This window comes from Ruditapes philippinarum, unplaced genomic scaffold (genome assembly GCF_026571515.1).
Source record: "Ruditapes philippinarum isolate M1 unplaced genomic scaffold, ASM2657151v2 ctg753_1_1_1_1, whole genome shotgun sequence".
Classification (NCBI taxonomy): domain Eukaryota; kingdom Metazoa; phylum Mollusca; class Bivalvia; order Venerida; family Veneridae; genus Ruditapes; species Ruditapes philippinarum.
Genome location: NW_026854157.1, coordinates 61,488 through 82,749, shown reverse-complemented (window position 1 = coordinate 82,749; position 21,262 = coordinate 61,488). Strand labels below are relative to the sequence as shown.

At 32.0% G+C, this 21,262-nt stretch overlaps 2 protein-coding genes across 3 annotated transcripts in view; both read right to left on the bottom strand.

Moving 5' to 3' along the window:
* Positions 1-651: 651 nt before the first annotated feature.
* On the bottom strand, positions 652-13,807 carry LOC132739180 (prestin-like). Its single transcript, XM_060726837.1, has 18 exons — positions 13,675-13,807; positions 12,870-13,111; positions 12,464-12,574; positions 11,878-12,098; positions 11,212-11,376; positions 10,415-10,570; positions 9,932-10,014; positions 9,524-9,671; positions 8,805-8,918; positions 8,266-8,343; positions 7,839-7,934; positions 7,149-7,255; positions 6,573-6,642; positions 5,839-6,012; positions 3,827-4,009; positions 3,016-3,070; positions 1,247-1,371; positions 652-767 (listed from the first exon to the last, which is right to left on the bottom strand). The coding sequence occupies exons 1-18, from the start codon at positions 13,788-13,790 to the stop codon at positions 690-692; spliced, it is 2,322 nt and encodes a 773-aa protein (XP_060582820.1). The 5' UTR covers positions 13,791-13,807; the 3' UTR covers positions 652-689.
* A 4,926-nt stretch (positions 13,808-18,733) lies between these two features.
* LOC132739179 (prestin-like) overlaps positions 18,734-21,262 on the bottom strand; it is a 33,656-nt gene continuing 31,127 nt past the window's right edge. For both annotated transcript variants that reach the window (XM_060726832.1, XM_060726835.1), the window contains one exon: positions 18,734-20,920. In XM_060726832.1, the coding sequence (XP_060582815.1) occupies positions 20,917-20,920 (4 nt within the window). In that variant the 3' untranslated portion in view covers positions 18,734-20,916. The remainder of the gene's footprint in view (positions 20,921-21,262) is intronic.

The window sequence follows — 21,262 nt, the reverse complement described above, 5'->3', positions numbered from 1 at the left end:
TTATATGATGAATAATATTATTTTGTTCTAGAACATTTTATTATCTGCTATACAAATACATGCAATATCGCATCTTGCGTCTAATAATTGCCAACAACATCCATGTATAAATCTTTCATGGTTTGTTGTATGTCTGATGCTTAATAATATCAACGTAATTATTTATTGTATTACAGACATTCCATTATACATGTAGACCAATTTACTTTAAGGTAACGTTCGCAATTCACGATACTTATATATCAGCACCATACTATATGATGACTTTTATAACTTACAAAAAGGGTAACGTTTGCAAATTACATTACAGTTACGCTTGTAATATACAATATAGTAACGTTTCCAATATACTTTAAGATGCATTTGTATTTATGATACTATCCAATTACAGTATATATTGATGTAACATATTATGACATTCTATATTTAGGCTACATCTGCAACCAAAAATATTCCGGTTGTGCATCGTAGTGTATCGGTAGTGTATATCTTTGAAACATTTGTAATCTACGTTACGGTAACGTTTACAAAACATGCATTAAGGTAATGTTTGTAGCATGTTTTATTCTAATATTTGTAACTTACGTTACTAGTACAGTAATATTTTTATTGTAACTTACGTTACTGTAATATTTTTAACTTTTTATAACTGTTATATTTTCAACTTACACTTCTATTTAATATGTAATTTAGATTACAGACACTCTGTTTGTCAATAATTCGTCGTCATCCTCGTCCCGGTTGCGTCTGCCTCTGTTTAAAATTTGCTGAAAAAAGTATAAGTCAAAGTGTTTCATACGGTGTCCTTATCGTGCCATTTGTTATGTCGTCCGTCGCGTTTAAGGGTCATTGAAAAGACTTTTCATTTTCTTCATATAAAATTTGATTGAAAGTATAACAATTACGATTCGGGTATTTTTAACAGACTGGGTGAAGAAAAATGTTTTTTTTTAAATATGTTTAAAAAGCACTTTATTTAGGTCAATGGATACCGCACATTTGAAATCAGTTGAAAATGAACATTGTCTTGACTATTTTAAGGTGAGACAAATTTATTCCGTTATTATTTTCATTTTTATTTACTTATAATAACTGATAGTGAAGTATTCTTATATACATGTATATGCCAAAGAAAATATTTTTAAAAAAACTTTATGTTTGATCTTGCTCCTGATTTCAATATCTAATTACTATATTTAGTAAGCACGGTTAATATGACTTCGATTAAAACATAGATAACTAATACCCCTAGTTCATTTGCTCGCTGCATCTTCCGATTTATGGCATCGAGGGCGTCGTCAGTTGTCAAATACATTCGTTCTTCATATGACTTGATAAAATCTGTTGTCTCCATTACCCTCCATACTTCATCTGAAATATACATTATTAATAAGTTTAAATCTTTTGTCTCCATTACCCTCCATACTACATCAGACATATACTTTTTTATAGAAATATTTGTCTCCATTACCCTCCGAGCTTTATCTGAAATACCCTTTAAGTTAATAAAATATTTTGTTTTCATTACCCTCCATACTTATTTGAAATATACTTAATAAAATATATTGTCCCCGTTACCCTCCATACTTTATCTTAAAAATGTGTTCCTGATGAGTTTAGATATACGTGTACATTTATTACATTTTATACATACGCATATACTCATTTAGAATGTTGTTTACAACGGTAGATTGATTCAGAAAAGGTCATGGTTTGATCTCAGAAAAATATGCATATCATTATTATGAAAGAAATCAGATGATAGTATGCCGTCGTAACAGGATGATATGGTATCACATTTACGTTATTCTTAATAATGAAATACAGTCAAACTAAATATGTTTGACTGCTGGTGGTTTGATGATGTTGTTGTTACTGTTGTTGTTGTATTGTAGCGATCATTATTCATGTTTAAAGTGGCTACTACATTAATTTCAATATCTTGAAACGAGTGGCTAGTTGAACGTAAGCATAACGGACACATTATGACGAATGATATCATTCAAAAGATCAGCTCCATGAGTCTGTAAAACAAAAAAAAAAATAAAGAAAACAAATTCCGAAAAAAGAAAACAGTCTGAGATAATTAAATATGTTAAAATCCTTATTTCGTGTCAGGATCAAACACATTACTTTCATGTAGTTAAATATCATGAAACGACAACAATACTATGTTATCATACTATATTATCAAACATAGAGTATGATATCATGCTAAGTTATAATGCTATGTTATCATTCAATGTAATCATACTCTGCTACCATTTTATGTTTCTATGTTTACCTTATCATACCGTGCTTTCATACTTTGTTCATTATATATTGTTATACTATGCTATCATTATATCTAATCTTTCTATGCTATCATTTTATGTTATCATACTAAGTTATCGTTTTATGCTATCATTATATATTATCATTATGTGGTTATACTATGTTATCATTATATGTTATCATTCTATGTTACCATTTTATGTTATCGAACTAAGTTATCATTCTTTTCTATCATATTATGTTAGCATTATGTGAAAATACTATGGTATCATTCTACGTTATCATTCTATGTTACCATTCTATGTTATCATAATATGTTATCATTCTATGTTATCATAATATGTTATCATTCTATGTTATCATAATATGTTATCATTCTATGTTATCATAATATGTTATCATTATGTGGTTATACTATATTATCATTCTGTATTATCACTCTAGATTATCATTCTATTGTATCATTCTATGTTATCATACTAAATTACCATTCTATGATATCATAATATGTTATCATGCTATGTTATCATGCTACATTATCATATTTTATAATCAAATTATGTTATTGATAATGCTGTGCTCATTTATTGTTATTATTTAATAAACACATTTTATGTTATAATTCTGTGGTACCATTATATGTTAAATTTTATAAAAAATATATGACATTTATTATATTTTATAATGTTTATATTTTTATCACATCATGTTATCATACTTTTTTATAACTTTAATACTGACCGTTAATATTACTGAACAAAACTTCGACATCGACAGACTGGTAGTCCTCTACAAGCTGTAAATAATATTTAACATATAGGTCAATATGACACAATAAAAGTCACAAACATGCACTGTATAAATAATTGCAAAAAAGTTGTTTTCATTTTTTTTAGTACAATTATAGTAAGGACTTCATTAATAGCTTTTTATGAGCGTTGTTTATATACATATCATGTGTTGTTATTGCTTTCGATCTATAAATGTTTGCGTGACATGTATCTTAATATACTCGAGTGACATACTTACCAAACGAGACTCTTAATATTGTACTTCGTACTGTATTACTTATTCGTGGTTTTGGAACATTCAAATAATATTGTTGTATTGTGTGATATATTTGGGCCGTACAATAATGCTTCCTTTGAAAGGTTTTACAATGGATGGGGAAAAATGTAAAGATTGAAAACTCGCCAAACGGCAACGTTTTCTTGCTTTCTTTTTGCCCGTCATACGAAAATAAAACCTCTACCAACATATTGCCCCTTGTGGCTGAGGGGTTGTTTTTAATTACAGAATCCACCGTTTATCCCTGCGTGATCGTAAGAGCCGACTGAATTGGTTCGAATAACTGGAGTCTCACCTCCAGCAATGAGGTGGTTTTGACCCTTGGTGTTGCTTTTAAGTTTGTAACATCCGAGGTTAGTCAAAATAATATTTCCTGTTTCGGCGCGCTATGGGCCTTATACTGTGTTGGTGCACCATAAAACCAGACAAACATACATCATAGTTTTGATAGCTTATCCAGCACGTTTCTCTTGACATGACTTACCTGTCTTAAAACTTTCGCGCCAACAGAATCAATGAACGCCACGCCTGAAAGGTCAAGTATGATGTGGTGTAACATATTGTCTTCCATCAGAGATGCACACGCAATCGTTTGTCTTATTAGGTCACCAGGATCCGTACTGCTATCATCCATTGCCATCATGTTTGGAAGAAGAGCCGCAGAACTCTTAATAAGAGAATAAAAAAATTAGATAACTTAATTCCTTGACACCTTGATTATGACAATAGACGAAAATAACCTTTAAATCAGAAACAAAACATTTTAGTAGTTGGAACACCGAAAACCCCACTTTTCTTTAATCTCAGTAACAATTAAGTTACAAATACATTACAAAATACTTCATTTTGTTTATCAATTTATATTGTACACATTTTAATTGCACATAGCTACACATAAAAATGAAAACATGAATGTGACATAATTTGGCCAACGTATTAAAACAAATCTTGAGAATATGGCTTTCAATTAAATCATTTGTAAGCCAATTATTAGTTTTATTTGGTAAGAATACATATATAGAGAGTGTTTGTTAATTAGCCCTATTGTTTAACAGGTTATATGACCCATTGTTACCAGTATCAGAATTGTCGGCTGCTCAAGTTCCATCTATTTTTTTACGTTTCCTTTCCTATAACAAACAGAATAATTACTTGCATACTTGCAAATATGCCCCCGGGTTAAACCGTTAATATTTGAAAATAAAGTGTGAAATTTATCTCCAATATCTGATGCATATAAAACGTTTTTGAAACGTTCATGTTTTGCAAAATTAGAATAATTCTGTCATATACATAAAATGAAAAGTAGAAAAAAACTTTAAACTCAAAATTTTCCAAGAAATTAAATATGCTCTTTCTAAAATTTCAAAGCGAACTAAAAAGGACGTTACCCGAAACCCGCTTGGTTTGCGTTACTTTTGTCGTATATAAACCAGTTTTAGACATTTTTGTTAAATTTACCCTACTTGTCATTTACGATAGGAATATGGGAAATTTCAAAGTCTGCCTCTTAAAGGGGGCGGACAATTCTTTGTCCCTTTCTCGAACGAGAAAGGGAATTCTGTGATGCGTGTATGTGGTCGCAGGGTCACTTTCCTAATATGTCCTCGATGCATGTATGTGGTCGCATGGTCGAATATTTCTTTTAATTTTTAACTTTAACTTTAACTTTTAATATTTCTTTTAATATTCTTTGACATGTATAGTCCTAAGTAGTTTTAAACAAGGATTTTTTTATGTTTCAATTGCTTTTAAACTCCTTTTTTACGATTCCAACAGTGTTTTAAGAACATTAAAATTTAGCACCAAAAGGTTCCGTTCCAATACGCTTTTGAAAACCTCGTCATTTTTTAAGAGATTTTCGACAATGCGACCACATACATATTGAGGACATGAAAGGAAATTAATACACATACCACATATACGCATCATAGGATTCGTATGAGAAAGGGACGAATTGCTGTCTGTCCTTTTATACCATTAAGTATAGACTTCAAAGGTATGCCATACCTTATTGTCACTGATAAGGAGGCTTACCAGATGTTCTATATGCAACAATAGTAAGGTAAACAAGCGGGGTATCAGTTTATGTCCTTTCAAGTCAGCTATGAAATTTAAAAAAAAATGTCATAAATAATTTCTTGGAAAAAATATGAGATAAGTTTTCTTCTACTTTTCATTCTATGCATTTTAGGAAATTGTTTTAATTTTGCAAAACATAAACGTTGTAATTAAATATGATATATTTCACACTTTGTTTTCAAATATTAACCTGGGGGCATATAAAAAAGTTTGCAACATCGATGTAGGTTGATAATATGAGCGCCACAATAAGTCAATGAAAATCGATTGTACATAAGTCATAGGTCGCCTTGGAAGAAACTGATGATTACTGGTTGATTATCCAGGAAAGCCGGTTTGGTGAACCACTCGCTGAGATGAGACCAAAATGCGCTGAAATCGGCGTAAAAACAGACTAACAAACAATTAACTTACATTTTTCTGACTCATCCTTATTCTTTCCGCTTTTAATTGTCTCTTAACTTGCCGCTTCTTTTTCTCCGGTACCACACCAGTTAATGCATAGACTTGCTTTACAAATAACGAACCATTGGCGTAATACAGCGGCGACGTATACCCAACTATAGCTACTCCTGAAACCGACCCTGTCTAAAACAGAAATAACTGCATGTATTTATTTATTTATTTATATTTATTTATATTATTTAAGCTCGCTGGTGATAGAAAATTGAGAGCCAATTTTGAACATTTTTTGTTACAGCTAGCTGGAATTAGACTGTACTTTAAACAAACAAGAAAGCTTGGATATGACCCTCAAATGGATTTGAACCCAAGATCCTTGGAGGTCTGTGCGTTTCATTATCCTCATAATCCTCATCATCATCATTATTATCATCATCACAATTATCATCATCATTATCATCATCATCATTTTTATCATCATCATCATCATCATCATCATATTATTATCATCATCGTCATCATTATTATCATCATCACCATCATAATCATCATCACCACCACCACCACCACCACCACAACTATCATCATCATCATTCTCATCATCACCACCACCAGCATAACCACTATCATTATCACCATCATCATCTTCATCATGATCATCAAATGACAGGAAAGGGACAATTTGCTACTCGAAAACAGTTATAACGCTAATTAAATACATTGTGCTTATAAGATTTTAAACATACCTGAACGTATTTCGTACTGTCTTGATAAAGTTGGACGGCCTCAATCCTCTCCAGGTTATTCACTTTTGCCCTAAAATATGACGCTATAGAATTACTCTAGTTTCGACCTAAATTATGTAAGTAATTATGTAAGTTAGTGACTATGCAATAATTAATATATTTTTTCTTTACACCTGAAGCAAATGCATTTTGATATCATTTCAAATTTATTGATGATATTAAGTTGAATTACAGTAACTGTAAAACAATTATCAAGAGAAAAAATATTAATAGATACTTTTTAACTTATAAGCCAATTAGATGAATGAGTGGTCGTATTGACGAAGTACGAAATTGCTACAGATTCATCGTCAATGCGTTTTTCGTACCTTCGCCTTTCTATTTTTAGTAGTTTTGGTGAATTTGCTTTGCGATGAAACGAGAAGTCTAAAGCCAGATAAACGGAAATGAGGCAAGGCTTCCATGTTTTTCATGTTGCACATTGTACTTCCTTCCTTTCGTGTAATGGGGCGAAAGCGCGTAATAACAAAAGTACGAAAGTTTTTGGGTAAATTGTTTAAAAGAAAGAGGCTATACCTCTGTGAGCGAATTACGACGGTAAAGAACGAAAAGAGCATGCCAAGTAAAATACCATAATCTACATGTAAAACAACAACTGCCAGGAACGTCACAATCCAGATCATCTGTAATACAGTAAACACAAGTAAGAATGACCAAACATATACAATTTCTATCTTCATACAAGTTAAAGATAGCCTTTTTTGCATCTTAGTCACCAAAGGTGAAACAATGATTGGCGGTTTATCAAGCATTCATAAATATAGTCATTTTGGTGGATATGCAAAGATAATTAATGATTTTCTTGTTCAGAAAGAAGAACTAGTCCTTTGGTAATTCTAAACCGATTCTACCCATCCGACCAATGCAGACCAAGATCAGCCAGCACATCCAGGCCATCTAATCATGACACGGACTTTTGCCTATTCAGCCAGAACATATTTTGAAATATCCCCTCAAAATGATCAATGGTTTTGTCATTATTGAAAGATGGACAAGTCCATTCAAGATATCTAGAGTGATAAGGATATGTATAAAGATTTGAAAGGCTATATATTTGTTTATTTTTTATCACATGTTGTTCATTGTTGTTGCTTGTTTACGTCATAGCGGTCAAGGATTTTATCACTAAGCTATAGAATACATCATATAATGAAACCTCGAGTACCTAAAAATAAAAGAAAAGAACATATTTTGATATATACATACACAGTCGTAAACAGACGTTCTGTAAATTTTTGGAAGGTCTAGAAATTGTAGAAATAAACTTCGTAAGGCTACTGTGATGATAGACGCAAGAACGCACTGAAAAGAAACACCAAAAAACCAATAACTAATAACAAGCAAATAAAAGCTTTGAGAATATTACAAAAATAAATTCAGGGACACACTATTAAGAAATTCCATGATAAAGGTGAATTATTTTGGGGAAAAATGAATGAAAAATACCCTTAAATAAAAGATCGTTCAAAGGATAAAGACATACTAAGAATTATGAATAAATAATATGATGGCAATTGCTGAAGTTAAAGATGGAGATAAAATGATCAACGTGAACTAGTATATAAAGGAGTTATATTTCAACTAAATATAAAAAGTGGACTAAAACTCTTAGATTAGACACTAAAGAACTTACGTTAGGTAAAGTTTGAAACAATGGTCCAATGGAAACAATTACAATAAGAACCAGTATTGCCGAAAATACACTGGCCAGCTAAAATATAAAAATAAACGCCATATGACATAGACTAATAATACAATGAATGCATGATTACGTTTTATTACACAATTCTATGTTAAACTAAAAGTAAATGAAAGCTTGTGCAAGTAAATGTATATAATAAATATTTTGACAATTTTATTCCGTTGTAATGTATTGCTCTGATATTCAATTACATAAATCTTCTATTTTAAAGGACCATCCAGGAGGTCTAAAATTGCCTTTTCTCTTTTCTCTATAAAATAATATTTTTAAATTTTGTGTCAAAATCAAAGTCATTAACCATACAGCTGAACAATCTTTTATATTGTTAGTATGATAGTGATTTGGTATTTTGAATGTAAGTTAAACTATAACTTTGTTTACATTTTGCTACCTTCATGTCATTTTATTTCATAATCAATACTTTGTGCTTTGAATCTGTTTCTAAAAATTATAGTCGTTCAAATATTTACCTGCGTTTTACCACCAGCCGATTCCTGCACGGAACTTCTCGATACCGAGGCGGCGTAAGGGTAGCACGAGAAACACGAGCCAAAAATATTACCAGCACCATACGCTATCAACTCCTGTTGGTGTGAAATAAACAATAAAACAAAACAAACCTTCAGCCCATTGAGTTCTGAGAAAACGTTAATTATCATTGTAAAATTCTTATTAGACTTATTAATCATATAGTGTTCCGTTAGAGCCATCGATCTATTGTTGTTTCTGTGTTTTAATTAGGATGGATAAGATAAATTGCAATAATGCGAAAATCTGTGTGTAAGAGAAAGATTGCAACGCGCGAAAGTGTTATGAATATTGTACTTTCGCAGAATTAAAAATTTGCTGTTATTTTTGTTGTTTTTCTTTGTTGTTGCTTTTGTTGTTCTTTTATCACAAGTTTTCATTTACTATGACATTATTGAAGGCCAATTACAACAATGCCAAAACGAGAAAGAAGGTTGCAAATGTTATGTAGCCATCTATCGTCAACTTTTCACTCAATAGCATAAACTTTTCGCTATTTCGTGTGTATTTATCAATCTTTTGAATCTTCGATTTTTTGTCTTTCTCCATACATGACGTATTCATATGACGAAACCACATACGATGGCCCGAAAGGATCGCTGTGATACCAGTTCATTTACCAAATTTCTGTTTCTTTTTTATTTAAAGATATATGTCGAACCTGATTTGCATCATAACTGTAGCCATGTTTTTTCGCCATCAGCGCAGCTAGACCTACACATTGTGAGAAGGCCACTATCGCTATAATAAACACATCTGCTGTATATACACTGGTAGAAGGCAAACTTGGGAAAGACGGCTCGGGTAAACTGAAACATGCAAATGGAAATTACAGAGTAAATTTTTCATCCTTTTTTATATAAGCAAAAACCATACGTTTTGAAGAAAATTAATAAGAAGACCTTGTTTTCAAATAAATTTAGCCTTGTTTTAAAGTGAATAAAGGAGATAAAGAATATTTCATAAAGCATACTTCTTTTAAATAAATAATTGACCAAAAGAGTACAACAATTTATTTTATTTTGCTGAAATGTGTTTTTGTATAGCAAATACTTTTCTTTTCAGTTACCCTCTCGGTATTTCACCGACAATTTTCATCCCATACTTCTCGGAGAAATTCAGAAAATATGACGTCATCGTACCGACGACAACCTGCAAAAATGATTTACCGTAAATTTAAATGTCGTCTGCTTTTTTATAAGTGTGTGATTTTATTGCACACAAATTGTACAGAATAATGAAATTAAAATTTTACAATTCTAATTAAATTTCATTGAAAGAATAACAAGCATTTACATGTATTGATAGATCATTACTTTCGTCTGATTTGGGTTCTATAACGAACCCTCATTACAATGAAAAACACATTGTAGGATTATCAAATTTTAAAGAATTTTAGGATTTAATCTAAGATAATATGAAAACATGTATACCTACTAAATAGAATAACTAATGATACTGGAATTAAACGTAAGAACCATTTCATATAGTTCGTAAAAGTTTAATAATGAACATAAATTATCAGTTTCATGTCTTTCAAAACCATGCTTACCACGATAAGTTCGACTGGAACCGGAAACTTGAGTCTGTCTTTGAACCTGATATTTATCTGTACTTTTATGATGTAAATAAACACCATACACACCAGAGACATGATCAAAGTAGGCACATTCGTTTCTCCTATATGATGAAATATCAGGACGTATGTCTGAAATTGAAAATAAGTGAAAATATTAGTCCTAACCTACCAAATCTTTGTAATAGACGAAACCAGCTTTGAAACTGGAGCTTTCCATTACAAGTTTTAGGTATTTCAGAATAAAAAGTTACCATATCGAGTAGTCCACATTTCCTAACAGCAAGAGGTTATGTCAGACTACCAGTAGAAAAGTGATGGGTAGGTTGCTCTGGATCTGCTCTGGCGCCATGTTTAAACTATGTCATTTGTTTGATTCCATGTGACAACAAATAACTGACATACTTTATTATAAACAGGCGTGAAGTATCTAACACAGAACCCTCTTTGACTGAGTATTATAAAATGGAAATCTTAAAACAATTATTACAAGGCCCGTTTGTTTTTCCTATTTTACGAATAGTTAGTAGGACTGATTCGATTTTATCAAATATGCTAAATATACAGTGAACAACATATTATGCGCATTATCCTTTTCACAGCCTCTCACAAAGAATTAGCTCAAATGCAAGCTAGCTTAACGTGTTCGACCACACAAACCTGTGCAGCTTATAGCATCAATAATATAAAGTGAACCCTACCGTTTGCATTGGTATCAAATAATACATTTTGATACATACAGTCATGTACGACAAATTGATTTATTTACTTACCTTTATGATTTGAAAGATCCCGTCAGACCGTGGTATATGAAGACCAAACACATATTTGACCTGACTTGTACCAACATGTACTGCACAACCGGTTGTAAAACCACCAATCAGCGGGTCCGACATATATGTGGTAATGAACCCCATTCGGAACATGCCCATAAAAAGCTGAGAAAATCACCATTGAAATGCATATAACTGTTGAATTAATGTACATTTAGTTAGTCAGTTATTGGTAAAATTTTATACTTTTTTTTGTATTGAGAGGTTTAATCATTGTCATATATATCATATACGAGTATTATTGTTGTACATAATATGAATTGTTTAATAATTCATGTGTAGATCTTTTTCATTTATATCAGCAAAGTACAATGAAAACAATTTAAGATACAAAACTAAGACGATGATAATTTCAGTTATAGAAAAATCAGCCATCTACCTTTTTTGCTCTAAAATCCTTATATCACGGCGAGGAACTATTACACGAGGGAAGGAGATTTAATGATAACTTGTCAGGAGTTCTTGTGATAACTGTTTCGGAGTTCGACGGAAAACTGTTGTTTATAATAAAGGAACACTCGTCAAAAATGGTAATTTTCATCTCTCCCCGTGTATATTGAATACGTCCATCAAATGTAATTTTATCGTGTTTTTAATATACTTTACCTGTGCAAAACCGACTAGGAGACAGACCGATGCTGCTATGTCAAATTTCACATGGTTCGGTAGTTCTACTTCTATCGGATCACTAGGGTCCGTACTTATATTTTTCTCTTCTTCTGACAAAGTATTAGTGAGGTTCACACCCAAAACTGTGGACGCTAGGGCCGGGTCATAGAATCTTGATATCACAGAGCCTGTCAGCAGACTGCATATGGCAACAGTTCCTAAAACATGGATGTAATCAACATGACAATTTGAATAGGAATTGCAGTTTACAAAGTTAGTGCCATCATGGACGAGAGTCTAACGCGTCGGACTAGTAACGATCGCCGGCCGCATGGATCAAATCCCATTAGAGACAAACCGTTGTTTCCTTGAGCAAGAAACTATACACTCATTACTCAGTGCTGGTTGGTTCCAGGAAGTGTCTATAAGCTTATAATTTCCTACACAATCAAACTTAATAAATTCTGTATAACCAAAGTTGAAATGTTATGCGAAAGGTTAGCATTTATGAACAAACTTTGTCACGATGTCTCTGTGTTATTGTGTACAATTTGTAAAGAAACAAACACAACTATTAACATACCCATAGAAATATGTTTGGAGGTGCCGAAGATGAAGTAAACAAGGACGGGGAAGAACGCCATGTACAGACCGACAACTGGTGGTAGTTCTGCTAAAAGAGCGTACGCCATACCTGATACAGACACAAAACATGACATAAACAAGTATTGCAAAAAGAATTGATATATTTTACTGTAAGGTCTGTACTAGACTTTCTCTTTAAAATGAATGTTATTCACAATTCGCAGTCCAAGAAACAAATGACTCATCCACTGCATTACATTGGCTACTGTTTAAATTCATGTCAAATTTCTTTTATAGTTTAAGTCTTACAAATCGGACAAACTTACATGTCGTTTACAATGTTAAACAAAATGCACAAAAGACTATATGAAAACCGTGGAAAGCATGGAGAAGTGTTATTTTACCTTGCGGAAGCTGCATGATACCGACGGTCAAACCCGACACAATATCACTTGGCAGATCGGTTCTCCATTTGTATTTTTTCATTATCTTCCAGACCGGAAATCGTTTTGTCAAACTTTTCTTTAGAGATCGAGCGTCACATGGACACATATTATGCATTTGTTCTTTAATTGTCTCTGATATACCAGGTGACGGTTTGTCCGGTCGTCTGTATATACTTCTGAAATCTGCCGTCTTATTAACACTGAAATACCAAATAGAAATATTTTATCTTCTTTAGGTAGATTGCAACCCGGGAGTATCTATAGAATTTATATAATAACGAAAGTAGTGTACTTATTTAATGATTATTGTCAAAATTGTGTGTTTAAGAATATACGGTACAATCTTCTATCCTGTTTTGAATTTATTGTACTATATATTTGTGGACAGGCCTATTAACGGAGTGGTTGCAAAGTAAGAAGACCACGGTATCCTATCCCAAATGTCTGTTAAGGCCACAATTTCAGGCAAACCTTGGATATTAATCTATACCTAGCGAGCATTGCATTAAAACAACGGTTACTGTACTCATATGATAGACTCTTTATAAGAGTCCAGCTAATTTGTCTTTTTGTTTCTACTGACATAAGTTATTACCGCAATTAGAATAATAAAATATTCAAATGCTATTTTTGGAGGTTTGGTATTCATTTCGCGCAGCATTCTTTTTCAATTTAGCTACCTTTGTTATGGTATTAGGACACAACCGAAGATTATAAAGAATAAAACATCCTAATATACCTATACCTGTTTAAAACATCATACCTTTCTTTAATGACACGTTGACATTCTCTTTCCGTTCCTGTAACCAAGGTGACCGGCGATGTAGTACAGTCATGGTCTAATACCAAAGTAAACTTCGGTTCTTGGAATGCGTTCATTCGGGACTCTTTCTGTTCCCTCCTGTATAAAGTTAACAATACCTTAATCTGCTGACATTTTAGGGGCAATTTGAAATAATCTGTCCGAAGTCAAAAGGATTTCAATAGGAAGATAAAAAAATACTAGAATTAGCATTTCTTAAATTGACAGGAATAGCCGTTCAACACGGTAATTCATGTTCTTTTTCGTGAAATAGACTCCTCCCTAAACAATGTAGAGCAAATGTTTTTAAAACCGTTAAGGACAATGTAATACTTTTGCTTACCCGTAAAAGAATTTTGCGACACTTTTTTATCCGATATAAAATTTTGCAATACCGTGGTATTGTATGTTTTATGTAATTTAAAAACAGAATTTTTGCGCTCTATTTTTACCCGAAATAGAATTTTGCGACACTGATTATTTTGACCCTTAGAGGATTTTTGCGACATTTAGTTTGATTTGAGAATAAATAAAAACAAAATGTCTTACCTTTTGTTTAGAGCATCCTTCAGTAGATTAGACATCCTGTTAGTGTTGGATGTTGTGTTATTCCTGATTATATGACTTACCAAAATTCATGATAATTATAAATTGGAATAAATGATGAGATATTATTCAATATATAGGTCGCCCTAAATCTTTAAGGCTAAATAGTTCCATGTTTGTTTCTGTAGAAATGTTAGGCCATTTAAAAAGGACTCGAGATATGAAAAATTTACGTATAAATTTGAATGAGACTGCTTATTTTCAATAAAATGAGATTGTAACAATATTTAAAACACAGCATTGCTTAAAATCATTTAAAAATATCAAGTTTACAACTTTATATTGTTATTTCACTTTTTATATTAATGTCATAAGAAACTGAAATTATTTTTTGGGCCTAGAATACTTAAAAAGGCCACTCCAAAATTATATCAGTAAGGCCAAGTACTAACAGACTAAGCCTATGATAGTATGCAGGGTATATTAGTACGTGCCTGTCTGGCAACATAGTAATGAGGGATGTTAGAGGGTTGGTTAATAAAATTATTGAAAACAATTTGTTTAAAAGAATGATTCATTTATAAAAGTATGATACTGAACATTTACATTAATGGTTTAATGAATGTTTTAATCGATAGTATCCCATATATGACAGTTATATATTTCACAAGTTAAAAAAAAAAGAAAGTCAAAACAAGATTTTTTAAATTCTTTTAACGTTGAACGTTTTTTATTGCTTTTTTTTGTTGTTGCTTTTTTTTCTTCAAATTACTGCATATATATCAGGTCACACTGGCAATATTATGCCGATTTTTTAAATCTTTTCTATGTAAAATGGAGTAGAACCACAGGGGTTCGAGTCATTTGTCTCGTCAATAATGGCTAAATAATTATAATATGTATCGTCCCCCTTGTTCATCATGAACAAAATAACTATCAGGCACCGGTTTACAATACATAATATATACTGTATATAGTAAACGGGTGCTAGATAGTAATGTTGTTCATGATGATATTAAAGATGATTCGACCATTATTGGCAAGACAAACTTGGCAAACGCCTGTGAGTACAACCACTAAACTTTTATAACATTGCTGGATAATTTCCTCACGTGAACGAATAAAACATCACCGACGGAATTCGAACTTACAACCGCAGTTTAGAAAAGATTCATATGCATCTGTAATTTATGATAATGAAAACGCTTTTTATAGGAATTTTGACTGTATACATTCCTTCTTTTCATAACCGTTCCTAATTTTTACATGATTTAAAATTACTATGATAAATTACAGTGCTACTATAGTGTCCTAGAGATGTAACAATACTCAAGTACATACCTGTGTGATCAAGGAGTTATCTTGGGTAGTGACTATAGTATGTGTGTATGTGTGTTTAATCGCAATATAATACTGTCAACGCGTTAAAATTCTCATAGATAAATTTGTAGTATTAAAATAGTATAAAGTCATTGTAACTGGTTGTCGGTGATTAGTGAAGTAATAGTTTGGTTTCAATATAAAAATAGTTCCAACATAAACGTGTTAAATTTATTGTAAAGCCTGTTCATTTTTTTATTGTTTTTGTCGCACCAAGACAGTAACTGGTGGAGGGAGAAATCATTATTTTAGGTGGGCACCTGAGTAGAACCACCGACGTTCCGCTAACTTGATAGTTTCCTAATATGAAAGAATCCAATGTCTGTCTCTGGCGGGATTCAAACCCAAAGAGGTGAGGGGGAAGAGGTTAGAAGTCAACGACCAGAAGCACTCGGCCACGGACTCTTATAGGCAGGGTCAGGCTCAAATGACTTACATTGCCCTATATAGAAGGCTTGAAGCAATTCATCGAGCCCTTTTTCTACAATATACGCTATGTATGAACGAAAGTGTATATATTTTTGTTCTATATATTTAATACTTCTTGTAATTACGTGCATAGCAAAATACATTATCTTTCGCCCGAAGCAAAACGCCAATAATTATTATTGAAATGATTTCATTGCGAACTCAGTTCGACTCTTCCAACGTCTTGCAAGCTCTGTAACACCGCACTTTGGGGTCAAACGCACTTTGGGGTCCAACGCACTTTGGGGTCAAAATCGAGAAGTTGACCCCAAAGTGCGTGATTATGCTACATATCAACGCACTTTAGGTCCAAAAGTTCTGAAGGTGTCAACTGAGTTCTGCTTAAATACTGAGTTCTGACTTATTTTCGATCTGCGACATTGAAATATTTGAGGTGGAGTTCAAGATGGTGGTTTGATGCTTAAGTGATAAAATTTTCATTAATTTTACCACTTGACATATCTAAAATTGTGTCCATATAACGAAGTACTCTAGTACATATAGAGGATATTGAATGAGTGTAAGTTCAATACTGAATTTATTGCACGAGTTGAATAAAATTATATTATGCGAGCCTCTGGCGAGCATAATATTATTTTATTCAACGAGTGCAATAAATTCAGTAATGAACTTACACGAATTTAATATTCTATTTATCACATACCCAAAATAAAGACCGTTTAAAGTGAAATAAGAGTCATTTTTCATTGACGCGTCTTTAGGATAACGCTAACATTTAGCGCGTCTTTACACTATGTTTGTTTAACGCTAATGACGTCACGTCAAAATATATGCACGGCCGTGCAATACCATATTTACGGAGTCGCAAAATCGGCATGGGTGTGTGATAAAAATTATTAATGTATCCTAAAATTAAAGATGCTGCGAAAAAAATATCATGAGCTGTCAGTCATTTACTTGATAATTTTTTGTGCCATATTAAGCCCCATTTTAAATATGATGGGGATGAAATAAAATGCAGTTAATATTTTTCCTAAAAACTATAAAATACTCTATTGCAATGTTCTGGTGGAATATCCAGTTTCTAGATCAGACTATGAATAGTGATTTTTACAAATACGTTATTAAGTTTATCAACAAACTTAAGTTTTTTGTAAGCTCCGTAACAACCGTTCTCCTCAGGCTTTTCAATGGGAAATCTTACATACTTCTTTAGAAATGGCAAACATGATTTTTTAATGTTTAAATAATAGTATCAGAAAATTTAAGATACTTGTTACTTGAATAAAGTAGCGATAAATGTGAAAAGAATTGTCATAAAAGTAGCAAAATGTAAACAATGTAGTATTTGACTTCCATATAAAATACTAATTCACTATAACTGTACTCATTGCCAAAAAGCAACAGATGAAAAAGATCGGGACCCCACCATCCCGTCTGTCGAGTAGTGGAATATATACATGCCAGACTGGTTTGGCGAGAAGATTTTTGCTAAATTATTTACATCAGTGTTAAACAACAGGTTTATCGTGAACAAAATACCTCGAAATTAATAAGGATTACAAACCCTAAAATTCTATATATTCAGTTTTCTTCGTATAACTTCCCCATGGTGCAGGGGTGACATGCTCAAGGTGCGAGTGGTCTGGGTTTCAAATCCCATCGAGGCAACTATTTTTTAAGTGTCTTTTTAAGCCACGATATGCAAGGATAAAGTGTGGCTGTCATGAAAAAATAACATAAATAATTTTTGATGCAACTCTGGTCATGCAAAAGTCCGTATGTATCAAACTCAAACTGTTACAGTAAAAAATCTAAACGCAGTCGCTGCATCTCGGTGCCCTGCAAGATGAATTATAGTATATAAAAATAAACGTATACAGGAAAATGCTTAAGGCATACATGTACATGTACATTCTTTTGAAATTCTTTTGAAATAAATGTAAAATGTGAGAAAAATATATTTCAGCATATTAATTGTTACAAATTCTTTATTTGATGAAAGTTCTTCACTCTTTTAAAATCCCTATTGATTCTACTATAATTCAGGACACATGTTTTGCTTTATTCAATACCTAGATTTTTGTTTACCATTGGCTTTGACTGCAATATATTATTTGAAACACCATGAGAATTCATTTTATTGATTGAATTTTTATGACCCCAAAGTACGGTTGCTTGTCTGATGTTAAAAAATGCATATGTACCTGTTTAACTCACTTTGGGGTCAAAATTGGACCCCAAAGTGCGTTTGACCCCAAAGTGCGGTGTTACAAAGCTCCGCTTTACAGCTCAGACTGTGTGGCAGTCTCCATATAATATATAAATTCTCATAATTCAGATATTTGAACTTGCAGTGAAAACAGATTTAAAATGGTGGACAATTAGTTTGGAACTCTGGGTATGAAAGACTATTGTTGGGTAGTGGTGAGAATGTGGTTTATCGGTCTTCTAATCAACATTACTGGTCCGAGCCGTACTGGGACAGGACTAAGTTTTCTCATATAAAATCAATACTGATAAATGAAAAGTTCCAGAAAGCGGACTCGGGAGAGTTTAAATTAAGCGGAAAGATTTTTTCTTGAACAATCCAACTTATAAAATGTTCAAATTTAAAGACTTAGGGGTAAGAGTAGTGTATCAAAAATAAATGAATGAACAAACATTTACGTATTAGTTTTATTTATTATTACAGTACCCTTTGGTCCTCATAGTGTTTATATAACAATAACATGAAACATAATTTCATTTACAGATCAAATAATTTACAAAAATAACAAAATAAAATTTCATTTACTTTTTATAACAATATAATAGAAGTAATAACAGACACGGAAATAATTCACAGAATTTTTCAATCGCCGTCGATACAGGCAGCTCCCGTGTCAACGTGGCCATACAACCTATATCTAATTAAAGTCAATTTTCAAATATATGTAGACAAAGTTAAAGTCAGTTTCAAATAGAATAGTGTCTATTGTCAATTTAACTATTGCCAAGCTCGTCGGCCGCATCATACTAGAATTGAATAAACTAGAATAAATAAGCAACGTCTTAAACCGTCCCTTTTAAGACGGCGTGTGACGGCATTTACTAAAGGTACATATATTTCATATACATGCTTTCAGAACAAAGGCTATATCAAGTCATCTCCAGACTTTATATATACATGTACATAGTTTTATATTTCAGTCGCAGGGGTCCCTTTTTGTTTCTTCATTATGTTCATTATATTGATTTAGATATACTATCTTCAAACAATCGTTTTTTTTAAAGTAGTCCATTGATATTAATATCGCTTTAAAATCCATTAAAACAGAATTCCGATTTTTGTTAACTCGTGCGTTAATTTATGCCTTTAATATCCAAATATGCAGATATTTTAATCTTTTACTGAAGGTCTACTTACACGTTATGAAAGTCATTGTATTTTGGGCGTTAAGTAACGATAAAAAAATCTGACAACTATGTACAGCAATGCTTTTATCAAATATAACAAATTCCCCCAAATTTGCAATCGCAACTTTTCGGCCATAAATCTTCGGTTAAGGTTATTATAGATAATAGCCGATAACGTTCCAATTGAAAAATTTGGGGATCAAAAAAATGTACCTAAATGAGCTAAACAACCGTAAAGCATACATTAATACAAAAGAGCATAAACGTAAATGTCAGTGCTTTTACATCTGTACTGTAAATGGTTTTTAAAATTGTCATAATTTGTAATCAATCAGCAAGATAGGCTTTCTATAAACACACAGGTATGTCTCATGTACAGAAAGATATGAAATGTATATACATTGTAATAGGTTGTAAAAATCTATAGTGAAGACACAAATATGTAAATAAGCACTTCGTAGGCAATAAATAATGTCTGAACCTGTATGAATATGTACAAATATTAATGACAAATGATTTCAAACATGAACATAATTTTAAAGAAAATTACAGATTGTATTCACTAAGACCGGAATCCCTTCCCTTTTAATAGATTTAAGCCATTAATTAAACAGAAACCAAAACACTGGCAAAGTTCAGTCAACATTCCTTGTTGGCTTCTCTGTTTGTCATGTACAAATTGATAACAACTGGCTGCGTTTTTTCTTGTCATAATATTTTGTCAAGTACATCAACCTCTGCAGAGCGACCCTCTGCATAGAAACACCCTTTTTACAACAGCAGTTTCAAATCTTCCAAAACTAAGACTTCATGATAGATTTTGCCTTCATTTATTATCAAAAACGAAATGAATATATGTTAATTTCGTCTTTATCTCCTAATCGAAACATTCCGGTTATTTCCGTAAAACTTCAGATTATCGGGCGAGAAGTCCCGAATATAAATTCAGCGTTCAAACCAGCCATATCCGAGCTTTTTAAAACCGTATCACAATTATGAGAAAGGAAAGCGTGTGCGTAGGAACTACTTTTCGATGAAATAATAATGATAATCAATTAACTGTCGCCTGAAACCGATTTTTTCATATTTGTGACGAAAGAAAGAAAAATATACAGGTAATCAATTTTGTAAAGTATATCCTCAAATGGATTTTTAAGAGATTCAATCAAAAAGATCACATTTTGTAGAACAATTACAGTAAAGCCTAAGTATTGCTTATTAGAACATAACATATGATTGAATATATTATAACATAGATAATAAATAAAAACACAAGTGCATGTACAAATATACAACAATGCCCAATATTTAAGTGAAGAGTTCGTTTCGTCGGTATTGTAGGAACGGCGTATATCCGCGTTGACTAGTGTATATTGATTCGTCTGTCAATCTGTATCTTGGGTCACGTGATAGGTCACAAGACAGGTCACATGTTAAGTCACATGTGTATCAACTAAAAAAGAAATAAAATAAAAATTATAATGCAGAAAGTATTATGATAGCCAAAACGGTATAACAAAATAAATAACATAGCAAATAATTTAATAGAGTATCATATAATATTATGATATTTACGACAGAGCTGCGTCACAGTTATCTTCAAATTGCTTTTTAAAGACATGCATGTAATAACAAACGAAAATAATGAAAAACCTCTAACATATATTATATATATCATTATTTATTTCATAAAATGATTGACGCCTAAAAGTTTTGAGCTAAAGTAGAAGGCTTAGTTACTTAAATGAAGTAAAAAAACAAAACAAAAACGCATTACTTAAAATAATGTTTAAAA